The sequence below is a fragment of the Netta rufina genome (genome assembly GCF_964035555.1).
Source record: "Netta rufina genome assembly, chromosome: 8".
In the NCBI taxonomy this organism is placed as follows: domain Eukaryota; kingdom Metazoa; phylum Chordata; class Aves; order Anseriformes; family Anatidae; genus Netta; species Netta rufina.
The window spans coordinates 23,196,160-23,210,865 of record NC_140131.1 but is presented as its reverse complement, the minus strand read 5'-3'; the positions used below and the strand labels follow the sequence as shown (position 1 = coordinate 23,210,865).

General features: G+C 44.7%; 1 protein-coding gene across 3 annotated transcripts in view; it reads right to left on the bottom strand.

Annotated features, from left to right (window-relative positions):
• Positions 1-227: 227 nt before the first annotated feature.
• The window catches only part of MTA1 (metastasis associated 1), an 80,753-nt gene continuing 66,274 nt past the window's right edge, over positions 228-14,706 (bottom strand). The window contains exons 18-21 of one of the 3 annotated variants that reach the window (XR_014618645.1): positions 8,382-8,413; positions 5,385-5,536; positions 886-1,886; positions 228-807 (exon numbers count right to left, since the gene is read on the bottom strand). Coding sequence is in view for 2 of the 3 variants with exons in the window: in XM_084290726.1 (XP_084146852.1) it covers positions 1,748-1,886; positions 5,385-5,536; positions 8,382-8,413 (323 nt within the window). In the remaining variant the exon portion in view is untranslated. Of the gene's footprint in view, positions 1,887-5,384; positions 5,537-8,381; positions 8,414-14,706 lie in introns of all 3 variants that reach the window. The other 2 variants (XM_084290726.1, XM_084290727.1) reach the window with 2 other exon arrangements.

The following is a 14,706-nucleotide window of genomic DNA, read 5'->3' as shown; positions in this document are numbered from 1 at the left end:
GGGAATGGAGCCATGAACGGCTCTCACCCCGCTCCACATGGCTGCACGGCCACGCAAACAGCAGGGAGCACAACGCAGCCCTCGGGGGGGAAGGAAGGAGCGCGGGCACCCCGAGCAAGGGCCCCGGCAGCGGTTCCACAAGAGACAAAAAGCAGATGTTTCACAAAAAGCTCACTTTCCAGGTTTATTAAGTAAAGTTAACTGAATCGTTTTCATTTTGTGGGGATTCCTTTCTGTCTAACCCGGGGGGGGGGGGTCAGCAGAGCTGCACAGAATCACGGTTGGACTGTGATAACCCAAATACAACTTTGGCTCATCTCACTGCTGACACATATGGAATGACTCGGGGGTTATTACATGCTGTGTCTGCTTGAGGCAGGTACATGTACAGATCAGCACAAGTTGCAAATGATAGTTTACATCCTTTCAAAAACAGAGCAGGGCATTCAGCAAATGCACTGCCATGAGAAGACATATGAAAAAGAAATTATACAGACTTGCAAATACATAAGAAGTTCAAGAGATGCAAGAAACCTCAAACACAAGAAATGTCAAGGGGGGGGGGAAAAAATAAAACACTTAACTTCAGACACAATGTGTTCAAATTAAAACCCAGCTGTAATTTCAACTCCCGTCCAAATGGGAAACGTACAGCAACGCAATTTAAGAGGAACCAGGTTTTGTCCTGGGGAAGAGATGTGTCCAAAAACACGGATGCACAAACAGGTTCAGAATTCTAAGCAAAATGTCCCTGGGCATTGGTGTACTTGACTCTTGGAGCCAGAGCAAAGCAATTCATTACACTTGCTGCACTGCTGGGCCTACTGCTGGGTCTCGGTGCTACGACAGCACGTAGGGTTCCAGGCGTCAGCGAGAAGGCAGCACGCAAACTGCTGGTTACAGAGAGAACTGCTGCAAGCCAGATCTCCCAGGGATCGACTAGAGTTAAGGACACCTAATTCTGGTAGCCTGGCCTCCACTGCACACGGTAGTGTAATGTTCTGCAAGGGTCTTCGGTTCTTAGCTCACTCCTTTCTCAGCCTGAGTTGTTGCTGTCTTGTGCATGAGCACAACTGGCCGTGCAAAATTATTCCAAAAAACAGAAGGGACAGGACCAAAGAAAACTGGCTGAACCTGGGGCTGGCTTTCAGCTCCTATTTCCAAATATCGGTTAAAGGTTGGAAATTTATCTACAAAAGAAATAATATAAATGAAATAAAAAATGGCACCGTCCACAAAACTAAAAAAAAAAAAAAAAAATCTTACAACACAGCCTCGTAAAAACGGCTTTGCAACGAGAGCTCAGTCACAAAATGAAGGGTTCTAGCTCTTCGTACATCGGAAGAGGAAACAAAGCTAAAAAGTACTAGTCCACATTCTCTTAATAAGTTAAACTTACTTTCCCTCCCCCTGTCTACAAAAGGGGTAGAAGCAAAGGGGAAAATAGGCTACCAAAAATAAAAATAAAAAGAAAGGAGAGAGAAGGAGAGAGCACGCGCGAGAGAGAGAGAGAGAGAGAGAGAGAAAGAGAAAGAGAGAGAGAGAGAGAGAGAGAGCAGTCTGTGGTCAGAGGCTCAGAGCAGGGCTGAGTTCCTTTTAAGGGTTTAAAAGATGCAAAACAGCTCCTCAGAAGTTCCCTCTCTTCAACAGTTAGTTCAATGCTGTAGCCATAGAAACTCAAGTATACATCGGAGGAGAGATTCTTTCGGGCAGATCCACCGGCGGCCAGAGCGCTGCTCAGCATGTGTTAATCCTCAATGATTATGGGTTCATCGTTCATGGGCTGGCGCAGCTGCACTGCCTGGATGGGCCGGAGGATAATGGGCTTGTAAGGGCGTCTGGCGGCTCGCTTGGCTTCGGAGGAGGAAAGCAGCTTGCGGATTTTCCTGCAGACAGAAGGGAAGAAAGGAGGCTGTTACAGAGACCCAGGGCTCGGGCATTGTGGGCTTCTCTGCTTCCCCGAGGGAAGCCAGGCCTGCACACGCAGGGGCTGCTCCCTGAGGGGACGGGCTGCTGCTGTTTGTTTTGGCAGCGTCTGCCCCAGGGAACTTTTGTTTCACCCTGTGTAAGCCGGGCCAATGAAGAGGCAACTGCTGTCGCTGGTCCAGAGCCCTCTCCCTGTCCCTGGAGAGGAGCAGAGGACGCCCTGCTGCAGTTTCACAGGATCGGGGTCTCCTGCTGTAAGCACAACACATGAAATAGTTACGGCAGCCAGCTCCCACACCGCTGATTTCCTTTGGTGCATGCAAACACACCCGGCACAACGTGCTGCGGACAGCTTTGTGGGAATTTCCAAAGCCCGGTTACAACAAATCCCTTCTGGCAACCTCGCTTGCTTCCCCGCCTGCCCATCCATCTCCGGCAGAGCTCTCAGACATCTCCCGCTCCAAGCAGGTGCACGCAGCTGCCTCTTCAACAGGAACCCGGCCCGGCAGCATCTCGTCTCCCACGAGCTGTGCCCCGAGGCTGAGACAGTCACTAACGAGGGAACCAGCCCTGGAGACTTGTCCTTCCCCAGCACCACTAACAGGGTGTCCCCCCTTCTTCTCTGCACGTGCCTGACCTAGGAACGGGCGATATTCAAGTCTTGCGTTTGTTAAGTTTCCCTACACGTTACAAGGCTGGCAGTGAGTCTGGTCAGAGGCAGGAAGCAGATTTCCGTCAGGAGAGAAAGTAAAACACCGAGGGGGACACGCTGCAGGCTTGGAATTAGAAAAACAAGGTGGAAAGAAACAATGCAGAATGATTACTCGCTTCCTTCGGACAACACCAGGCTTAGGGCTTGAGGAAGTGCCTTGAAAAAAGGCAACGCAGCAACAACAATAAAATGTACGATATAATTAAAATGAGAAAATCCTTTCCAGAACACGTTCCAGTGGTCAAAGATTAGAAAGGAAGGTGCTAAATATTCACAGCAGCAGCCCACCAGGACCCATTATACACACACAGCCTCCCTTCAGCTCAGGGCCCGGGATGATGAGGGGTGATGAGGAAGCCTGTCCTCACAGCCTCCTTCCCTCAAGGTTTAACCCAGCAGGAGAGGTCTGGCACTGCACTGGAGGAAGGGCAGCCACATGGCTTTACAATCCACTACTGGACCCTCTGTCCCCTATATTTTTGATTACTCGGCATTGTTGGGACCAAATTTCTCTTAAAAAGACACATTCTCAGAAGAAGCTGGACAAAATACTCCCCCAACCCCCAATATGCCCTTCGTGCCACCAGCACGGACAAACCAACACCTTCAGGTGATCATTTTCCATCAGCTGCAGTCAGATTTGGTTCTCTCCTTGTGCTTTTTGCCCAACTGAACAGAACAAACCTTCTACATATATAAGAATAGATGGGTCTTCTGTTTTGCTCGGTGTCCCTGCTTCTTCTAAAGCTGACAGGACACGGGGTGGGGAAAGGAGAGAGCCGGGTGGAAGCGTGTGGGAGCAGGGGGAACCTCGATGTGCTGATTTTTCAGACTCACTTGGCTGAAGCTGCCTTACTGTTGCAGGCAGTGGAGCTTCTTGCCGTGTCTGTGTGTGCTGTTAGACACCGCCACCAGAAATACGTCTCTCAGCAGTTCTAGATTCTGATCAGGTCACACTCTGCCTCCACTTGCATAAATTATACGTGCCGAGCTCCGTACTGCGAGGCCTGCATTCAAAGACTTGTTCCTTTCAATCTACCAACTTTTCTCACTGCTCCCTCAAAGCTACCCGGTTTTCTAGCACCGTTCTCAGCAGCACCACACAAAAGGAGACAGAGAGGGGGGGTAACATTTCAGGAGAACCTACTTTCTGAGACAGAAAACACAGCCTGACCCTCAGCTGGAGGATGATATGCAGATATTGCAGTCAGATTGATTGCTACGGAGCCAACACAAAGCTCAAATTGTTTCAGAGCTCACAAACAAGCCTTACATTCTTGATGCTGGAATGCAGCAGATGGTTCGGGGAAAAGTTCGAGGTGAAACGCCCAGCAGAAAACCCGTGCCGCTTACAAAGCTACATCGCTCAAGCTTCCCTGCTTTTCAGCAGGCTGCCAAACATCTCTTTTCAGCACTCTGATCAGTCAGCTAAGCAGCAAAGCTCTTGGACAAAGAAGCCTGTTCTTTTTTTTTCCCTTTTTTTTTTTTTTTTTTCTTTTTAAATGGAAGAGATACCGTCTCACTGAGCTGATGTTTATCACTGTGCTACGATTTCTGTTTGAGATGTGTCGGTCACTGATCCTTCCTGCCATGCTCCGTGGTCCTGTACAAGCAGACAATTCTGTGCCCCTGCAGCAAGTAGCTCTCATGCCTGATATTGATGAATATTCTCTCTGTTCTGTACTGACCAGAGAGCAGGACCTTGTAGTAGTTCTGAGACATTGCTACTGCAAATCTACAGCATTTCTTGTGGTTTGGACAATAAAGATGTCAAGAAGTGTTTTATAGACGTAGGATTATGAAATAAGCCTTGAGCATCCGAGGATTGAATCAGAGACTGAAAACCCTGCGTTTGCAACGGCACGTGAATTTGTCAGATCTGTAACAGGATCCCAGCACCCCTTCACCAGGGCAAGAGGACAACAGGAAAAAAGAAATGCCCTCAAAATTGAATTATTTCTCTCCCTTTGCTTTTTCATTCATATTGGGGATCTCACTTCTTACCTTCGCAGCACCTTGCAGGACCAGAGAAGGAAAAGAGAAAGGCAGACTAGAGATAAGAACCGGGGTGAGATGCACAGATGCAACTTGGACATCACCATCTCAGCCTGTGTTCAAAGCCCACCTTGTAACAGGCCCACAGAGCAGTCACTTGACACTTGAAACGCTTTGCAGGCTGAGAAGTGTTCTGGGAAGCCCTACAGCAGAGACGTCAGCACACAAGGCAGCACTCAGAGCGTGTGCAGCCTCAAAAAATGATTGTGGCCAAAACAATCTGTACCCGGGTAGAGACATACTGCAAGAATGGATAACGTTGTGCATAATTCAGCAGTTTTCAGTGGATGCAAACATAAAAAAGCTTTAGTAGCAAAGGAGAACCCTGTGTAGAGGAGGCTCAGACCCTCAGCATTACCCATGAGCCAGAATTCTTCTGAGACACTAAGGTAGGACCTCCAAAGGCATCTATGGGTCTACATCACGTGAGTCTCCCACCTCAGTCTTCCTCCCAAGTCATTTCCAACATCTTAAAGGAACTGCTCAAGAAGAAGGATCTGCTTTCTCTGGAATGCAAGTGCCTGATTAGGCCTAACAGACATGATCAGATCTATCATAGCCTTTATCCACCTAAACACCAAAAGCTGTGTCAGCATCCAGTCCGCAGCAGCAGATCTGCTGAAGAGATCCCTGCATGGAACAGAAACCAGAAGACTTCCCTTAAATCCTCTGAAAAATCCAAGCTTCTTACCTGGTTTCTTCGGTAGCCATGTAGAAAACATCATCTGGTGCATCAATCCAGTTCATCCTCCTCCTTTTCACTGGAGGCATGGATCCACCACGAATTAATCGGACTTTTGTTGGGTATGATTTCCCATTGAGCAGCAAGTTTCGGCTTGGTCCCTGACGTGACACATAAAAAAGTACAATTACGGACTGCAACAAACCTGCAATAGCATGTGATAAGCACTCAAACAAAGGAAAAGAGAGTTGAAAATTTTCGTGTTAGTTGTTGAGAGTTTCTGGTGAGTATGTACCCTCTTGCCCACAGATGAATAAGGAATTCACAAAAAAGCAATTGTCCATAAGCAGTAGAAGTTAGGCACCTTTGATATACAATAGGGCAGCGATACTCCAGCGACAGGACAAATAATAAATGGAAGGCATCACCGAAAATCTGCTTTTTGTGTCTGTAAGATGACATCAAACTTGAAAGACTGAGCATAAAGACTTAGACTTCAGCTACTATCATAAACCTAGAGCAACTCTAGTGATTTCAGGTAAAGAAATCTAGCTACACAGCATGAAACAAAAAAAAAAAACAGAATTTACAGTTATCCTGGGATACAAAACTTACCCACATCCTTTTTGTTCTCAGGAGGTTATTATTTTAGTATATACTATCATCATTAAATAAGTTGTACATTGTTAAATAAGTTGTAAAAAGTTGTAAATCCAGATTTACAAAGCTTAACACCTTTCACCGTGAAATCATTTTGAGCATTGAACAACCCGGATTTCCCAAATGTAACATATTTGCTTTGCAAATCAGCTACCATCTTCCAAACCCGCAGTAGCCCCCTTCCACTCAACTGGAAAAACATGAGCTGTTATTAAGAGAGGTGCAGATACAAGGGAGCAAAGGATTAAGCTTCACAAATGCAGCTGTCCTTGATCATTTGAAGTCCAGTTCTGCTGCCCCTCTTCCTGCTGATAAGCACATTGAGAAATCCCACTGAAATCAGTAACGCTGGACAGTCAGGGGAGATACAAAATGAGGGCCCAGGAAAATGGATATGTGTAAATTAAAGCTGGTCAGAAAATGCCACAGTAGAAATTTAATGCTGGTAAGTAACGGGCCAGGAAACCTCCCCAGATGAACATGAAATGGGAAACTGAGCATCCACCTCAAAAGGAAAGGTGAGGACATGAGGTACTCAAGCCCATAAATGTCAGGTTACGGCAAAAGCCCAGCCAAAGTTCTGCACGTTGACTTCAGAAGGGAAGACTCTGGCTTGTCCATCAAGGAGTGAAAAAAACAAAACCAGCAAAACCCTGCATCTCTCACATTTTATCTGAGGATGGGAAAAAAAGGATCAATGACTTTTTTGACCAGCCTTAATTGACTATACTAGCCATATCTGCTTCTTGTAGAAAAGGAGGACTGGAGAGCTAAACAAACAAAATCCCACCTGTAAAAATCCTAAGCTGTTGCATACAAGTGCAATAAGTTTTATTTCTTAGTTGCCCAGCTCCATCTTATACACAACATTTTTGGCACCACGGCAAACCACTGAAATACTTCAAGAAGTGCTTTTATATTTGAAATTTATTAAGGAAAAGGCTTCAAGTGAAAGGCTTTTGTTCCCCCATCTCCAGATTTCTCCAAGAAAATCCTTTTGTGAGTGTTGCGAAGGATGTTTTCTCCCCACATGCTATGTAGGCAGGAGAACAACTCCAGAGACAGTTCTTGGAAATACCTAGGAGGGGCACCCAGCTGCTTTGGGGTCGCCTTTTCTCTACCTGCACAGAACAATGGTTCAAATGGCACATCCTAAACGTGGCCCTTCGGGATCAGTGGCATATTTTATCAAGCAATCCAGGCAGTTCGAGGTTTCCTCCCTTGCAGCTAAGAAGCGTTGGGTCATCACAGATCTGTCCCCCTGCACTGAGCTGGTTTATGCAGCAGACACAAACAAGTAGCCAGTCTCCTCAGTGACAAGCAGTGGAGCTAAATGCAACGAGGAATAAATAAATACAATTTACTACTTCCTATCGGATGCTCGAGTACCAAGCCAAACGGACGCTTCGTTATTACAAGCAGCCTAGCATGCTCAAGCTATAGCCTCCTAATACTGCCCGCCGTCCCAGAACATTGTTAGATTTAATCATCGTTGTGATCACTCTGCAGCGACCACAGCTCAGAGCTGCTGATTTACCCATGTCAGAGGGCCTCTGCTGACACTAATGCATCGTGGCAGCTCACCTACTGAGGCAAACGCCACTTTATCAACGCCAGAAGCAGATCTTTTCTGGGGGGAAAAAAAATAAATTATGCTTCAAGTTCTCTCCCGTGAGCAGAGATGTAACGTCAGGGTCTCACATAAGCCATCAGCGAGGGGTAAAGCGATGCAGAGCCCTTGTGCTGGCCCCTTCACACCGAGGTGAGTTTCATGAGAAAGCATTTGGCCAGAGATGCATCAATCAGACTGGCTATTTGCTTCTGTCTTTTGATAAAACTCAGCGTAATGGATGAAAGGCTAGCAATCATGTTTACTCCAGAAAAATAACAGAACGTAACAGAACAAGCATTCTCAGAAGACAACTCAAACACCAACTTCCTAAAGAAATAAAAAACAGAAACTTTTCCATACAAATCCTTCCATCATTCAAGCCTTCCTCCTTCAAGTGAAACACATTCCACCTAGAAACACCTCCAGACCTTTGCTATGAACAGCCACTCAGTTTCCCTACGAGCACAAACAAAACATGTCAATGAGATTACTTTGAACAGAACATCGATTGATTTGAGGTTTAAATTTTGTTTGACCACTTGGACCTTTCATACGCCCCAAAATATTATTTTTCCTTCATTTTTTCAACTTTTCAATGGCTCGGGAAGTATGACCAGCTGCAAACAGCAAAGACGGAAGTGAAGCACTACGGTTTAATGGGGTGTGCTATCTAGAGAGGGTTAATAATCATTCTTTTTCTTTTCCCTGTTTTGGTTAAATGAACATTCTCTTACCATTTGTCTGGTTTGTCCGTGGTTAGGCAGACCTAACAAACAGGAAAGAGAATAGAGCTGGTAAGACCATTGCTTTTCCAAGACAGAAAAAGTACAAAATCAAAACACGCAACTATGATCGCAACGGTGTTGTTTTGCTAAAAATAAAGAGTTTTCTACCACACTAACTTCTCCCCTCCTTGGAACGTGACTAAGAGCTTCCTTAACAACATGGTTTGACGAGCAGAGCCCCCACGTTAAAAGCACATTTCATTCTCAGTCTTTTCTCCAGTTTCTCACACCTTTCTTCAAACTACCGCTGCAAGTCCATCTCCTCTGTCAGATCTGACGTTTTCCTCAAGGCTTTGGGAAAATCTGATGTTCTGCTTTAGCTTTTGAGGAATTCACTGATATCAAGGAGGAGAAAGAGGAAGGTATTATACTGTCAAGACAGCAACAAACACAATCTCTCCTATCATCCCTGGATCCCCAGGGAACGATCCAGCTCAGACACGAGACACAAACTGTTAGCACACAGACTGCTCTGAACCTACCACCATTAATACTGCCCCAGGCTTAGCTCCATCCATCACAGAGCACAGCACTCCACACAAAGCCCTCCTCCAGCATCACAAACAGCACCAAGGCTGGATTTTCCTAGACTGCCACTTGCCATACCATCAGATTCCCCATCACACGTGCACCGAACTGAGCTGTGCATCTACGAGACCTCGCAGTACAAACAAAATGTCTTGGGCCATGAGAGCAAAGTGCTGCTACAATGCAGCAGGGGATGGCACAGACTGGACAGAAGGATCTAATAAACAAACACTTGTTACCACCATTTAGTTTTCCTGAGATGCATGCTCCCAGAAAGCACAATTTCTTTAACATCAATGCACCAAACCACCTTTCTCAGCCCCTTCTGGCTGAAAACCAAAAGGGTCAGTGTAACAAAGCAAAATGGGTACTACAAACGCTGTCACTGGCTACAGAGGTAGCTGTCAGTAGGAATTCTGCTTTCACATTCATAACAAGCTTCCCAGCACTGTCCTCTTGGTTTGGCTTTTGAAATCTCCCATTGTTAGCCAGCTAAGTTGTGATGAAACAGCAGAGCCTTCTCATAACCCAGCAAAAATGGACTTTTACAGCTGATGGTCTATACTCCAACAGATTTCCTCAAAGTTTGCCTTGGTAAAAGCAAACACAAAGTATTCATGGCAAGGATGCCAGGAAGCACAGGGCACAGTAACATACTGGGAAGGAGAATGACACAACGAGGGACACTTTGAGCATCGTGCCATCACGTTAAATCAATGGTTTACACCAAGTTTATTTTTAATTCTGGAGAGATGTATGCAGTTAGCTACTTTGAACATGAAGACACAGACACAGCTTCACTTTCTGCAATGTTTTAGTGCCTAGGTATGCACAGAGATAAAGAAATAGTTGCCAAAAAGGCTTCCATCGGATCTGTAGAACAGATGTACCAGGCACCAAGTAAGATGACCAGCAACAACCTTTGGATGTTGACAAAGGCAATGTAAGCGCCAGATAATCACACTTTTTTTTTTTTTTTTAATAAATAAAAAACACACAGGAGCAGCAATCGCATGCAAAACACAGCTGTGAGCAGCCGTCGGAGATGGATGGACAAAGAGCCCCACGGATGTTGGGAAACAGCACAGCCAGCAGGATGCAACCTGAATCTGTTGGCTTCGGCCCAAAGCGCTTGGTTTTTTTCCCTCCCCCTTCCGTACCAGAAAGATAGCATTTTCCTCCTTCGCGGGAGCTCTGAGAGATGTAAATCCACTGATGCTGGTCCCTGGATTGAAGCCACGTATTTCTTTTTAACCACACTTAGGATTAGCTCTTTTCTCCTACTAAGAACGTACTTGATGCCAGGAGCAGCCGATATGTGGCGGTTGCTGCTGTGATGACTAGCTCTGGATGCACAATAGACACTGAAATTGCTATTTCTAAGCACCAGAATTAACCCAGAATATTCCATAACAAGATGCTGAGACTGACACCGACCGAGGGCTGCAAAGAACCGCTTCCAGCTCTGAGCCCCAAAGCTTCAGCCCTCAAACAGTGAGGAAACAGTGGTCTCAAAACAGGGGCACTCCTCACCAAAAGCTACAGCCTCCAGGATAAGCTCCCCTTGACAAAGCTCTGCTCCGGTAAATTAAGGCACAGAAAGTTACAGTTTCAGTACAATTTATGTTCTTGCTATCTGAGTCATAACGTACCAATTAACACGTTAATCTTAACTACCTGTGAATTTCCCCTTTAGTCACGCTTGGATAATTGGAGTTGGAAGGAATCAATATAAAAACAGGCAAAAAAGATGAGCTTCAGTTTGCCATAAAATTAAAATATATGCACAGCTGAAGCGCTGCTTCCAAGTGAACAACCTTTATCCGTCACAGCCACCTAGGAGAAGCAGAAAGCTCAGCATCTGTAACCCATTGCAGAACAGCTGTCAAGTCAACAGGATGCATCTGCACTGGAAACAATGGATTCTCACCCAGAATTGTTCAGTGGCTTCTGTGCAAGAGATGAGACGTGCGCCTCTAAGAACTAACCGAACTGAACAGCCCAAGCATAAAGGTCTACGGTGATGGCTCCAAGCAGGTCTTCCAGTCTTTTGCAGCCAAAGAAATTGGAATATGTTCTAAGAATGCAAGAGTATGTGGTGGTTTTTTTGTTTATTTTCTGTAGCATGGGGAGGAAAAAAAAAAAAGAGGCCCTGGAAAACCTCCTCCTATACAGCTCTTCCTGCCAAAGCCTGTGCTATACATTGAAATAAAGAGGAAGTCCCAGAGGATTGAGTGAAGACGTGGTAAACTGGATGTATATCCGGAGATAAGCACAGACATCCTTTGCCACAGATGAGGCTACATCATCACTGAAACGCAACAAAACAACTCACCACAGTGCAGAGACTAATGGAAACCCTCAACCATGCCTCCACTCCTGCCAACTTAGTGACCAAGACCTCAGAACTGTTCCTCAGCCATAAAAGCACAATTACAGAGGAGATTATAGTCCAAAACAGCCACAGCAGGCTCCTAAGGCCTAATGAACCTTCCCTTCCTGAAGTATCCTCCTGCAGACACCCCCTCTCAGTCTGCCTACCTGGTTCTGCCCATGGAACAATCTCATCGCATTTGGGGCTAACTCTTTAGATTTAATGAGTGGTGCCATTCAGGTATTACAGACTGAACTGCAGCTGCAGGAGGTTTGTTTATTATGACGATTATTTTGAGGCCAACTCCACACAACGCCTAAGTGCCGTGTTGAGGAGGGGAGCCCAAACCCTGAGCAGCGTGCCCAGCACAGACTGGAGCTGCTTTCAGGTAGTAACTACATCAAGCACCAAGAAGCTGCAGAATAAGCACCAACCATGGCCTCTTTTCTACTTTGGTAGAAATCTTCTAGTGCTTTACCACACCTGAACCTTCACACTGCTGCCTGTATATTCACAATTTAAAAGCATGGGACAGAAGTCTGTGCAGAGCTGACCCTAGCATCAAGGAAGAACAGCCCAGCTTCCAGCCACTGGAAATAAACTGAAGTTGTTTAATTTGTAGTTGTTAGAACTTACTAACTCCAAGCTTCAGCACATCCACCATGCACAGAAATACAGGTGCTTCATCTCGTGTGAACCTAATCTTTTTTTCCTCCATCCAGACATCAAGCAATCAGTCACACATAGCATTTTGTTTTTACTTCTGCTTACCTAAGAGAAGTATCATGCAGAACATGCAATACGCAGCAACGTTCATAAGCACATCTTCAGTCACAATCAACACAGAGAATTCAGTCAATTCTTTCAAAAGTGTAAGATACAGGCTATACTACAATAAGTTGCTTTCAAAATCCACACTTTTTATGTGTTTTCCTTTTTCAAAAGTAATCTTCCTCCTGGGATTCCATCCTTCCCAGCAGGAACAAAAAGACCAACAGTACCACATTTGTGAGCAAGCTATTAAAAATAAAAAACAAACATGCATGAATGAGGCTTGATGAACAAGAATTTTATTTCCAAGTTACTGGTTCACTTGAAAAAGCGTGTGTTGACATATACACACATACACAGTCTTTGCAAGCCTACAAGAAGGCTTTAGTACCTTTCTCTTTCTTAAACTGCCAAGAGTGTGTTACAACTGTGAGCAGATTGAGTGTCCAGCTTCTAACAATCAAAGACTATAAACCTTCAGGAATGCAAGTGCAACAAGCAGAACAGACCATAAATTGTACCAAATACCACCTAGACTAACATTTGCTTAAAATTCTGTTGTATATAAAAACAATGTTAAAATTGCAATTTACTTACCTAAGTAAGTTCCTACCAAGATTGGCAAAGGAAAAGGAAAAAAAAAGATCTAAGGTTAAAAAAAGGAAAGGTTCACATAGTTCAGAATACAGTAGCTCAGTCCCATGCAACACATACAGAAACACAGACTGTTTTGTTCTAATGAAACACAGAACTGGTATGTGTTGGACAGATAAACCCAAGACAACATTAAAACAACCAGCAATTCCAAATAAATTCCCAAAAGAGTGGCTTCAATTTTGTATGAGCGAGCAGTGGTTTGTTACCCACCTCCTTCCACTAACCCCTGCATTAACCTCGCTGGGTTTGGACAGCGGTTCCTAAAACGCTCAGTCTAAAAGTTCACACTAGTGGTGCAGACACTCAGTCTAACAGCTCACACTTCATGGTATCTCACAGCTGATGTGCTTGGCCATGTAAAGCCGGACCTTCTGCTAAGAGCACTTCAAATGTCCCTTCTAATGCTGCCTGGGCAGTGACATCCAGCTACGAGGAGTCAGGAGCTGCCCTTGGACAGGTGTGTTCAGAATGGAGAGCCAGGACCTGCGTCTCAGGGTTGAGTGAATCACTGCTGTTCACCCTCTTTCCTAAAGGAACAGCGTGGTATATTCTGACTGTAACACACCAAAGGTTAAGAAAAAGTCACGTAGCCATGCACCTCACTGCTTTAAGGTTTGTTCATTCAAACTGTAAATCAGAAACCACTGAATTATTCACTGTACTTAGAATTAGGAGCATTCTACTTTATATATGTATCATGTGTATATATATATGTATGATATTTATCACATGTAAATTCCACTTATGCTTAGAAGTTCAGGCTTTGTACCATTAGGGTCATTCACAATTCTGCCCTTGCATTCTTATCCATTCATCTCCTTTCAGATTAATTGCACCTGCTCCCTACCAAAGCCTTGGGATATACACTCTACTCTCATTAAATCAACATTTGCATCTTCTTCCACGCCATCCCTCTTAAATAAAATGGTTTTTATGATTTGATTCATAGAGCTTGAAGCCCATCCCATGATTTCATTTCCAGATCTTTCTCCATAACACCAAAAGAAACTTGTCACAGCGTCATGGCTGAGCTGAAGACAAGTGGAAAAAAATCATTCAACATCTGAATACAGAATGCTAAGAAAAAATCTCAAAAATAAACTGCACTTTTGGCTTATAATCTAAAGCAAGGAAATTGCATAGGCATGTGGTTATTAGGGTCTCCAAAAAGCATTTCAAGCAACTTGTCATTCTTCCCAGCTATGCTGCTGCTGGCAAGAAATGGTCCTTGCGTTAAGCAGCACTGAGCATTTTTTCCTCTGTCGACACTAGTCAGCATTACACTGATCTGGATATCAACAGCTAAAGCCAGGACCTTTCCCCCAGTACTGCATTATTCATTAAAGGAGCAATATTCCTACTTGTTTACAGCCTGGATGGACAGATTTTCTTGGGCCTCATCTTTGGAAGGGCAGCCAGTGCCACTGCTGATAAAGGCGGAATTTTAATGCAGCTTATGCATCCAGGTAAGTTTCTGCAAGGTCCAAGTCAGCCAAGAAAAGACCTTCCAGATAAATCTAGTTTCCTACATAGCTGATGCTAGAGGACTTCTCTGTATTCCCACCCTCAATAGATGTTTTTGATCAAGAACATTATTTCCATTTTCACGCTCATCTCTTGATAATTAAACTAATGCTAGCCTGATGAAGCTACGAGGCTTCCAGTTCCAGGAGTCCATTCACATTTCCCTGAAAGGAGCTGAGAGACAATGAACCAGAACACATTAAGTTACATCGACGCTCCATTTTGCTTTAGAAATCCCCAGTAGCAGGAGCAAGGTATTCCAACAGTTAATTAACCTCACTCAAAAAATTGCAGCTTTTTTCCAGCCAAAGTTTTTCTGCCGTACCTTCTGGCTACTGCAGCTCATTATTCCATTCCCAGCTGGACTAAAAAGCCCTCTATTATTACACTTCTGCTGCTCCTGTCAGCAAAGACAAACAT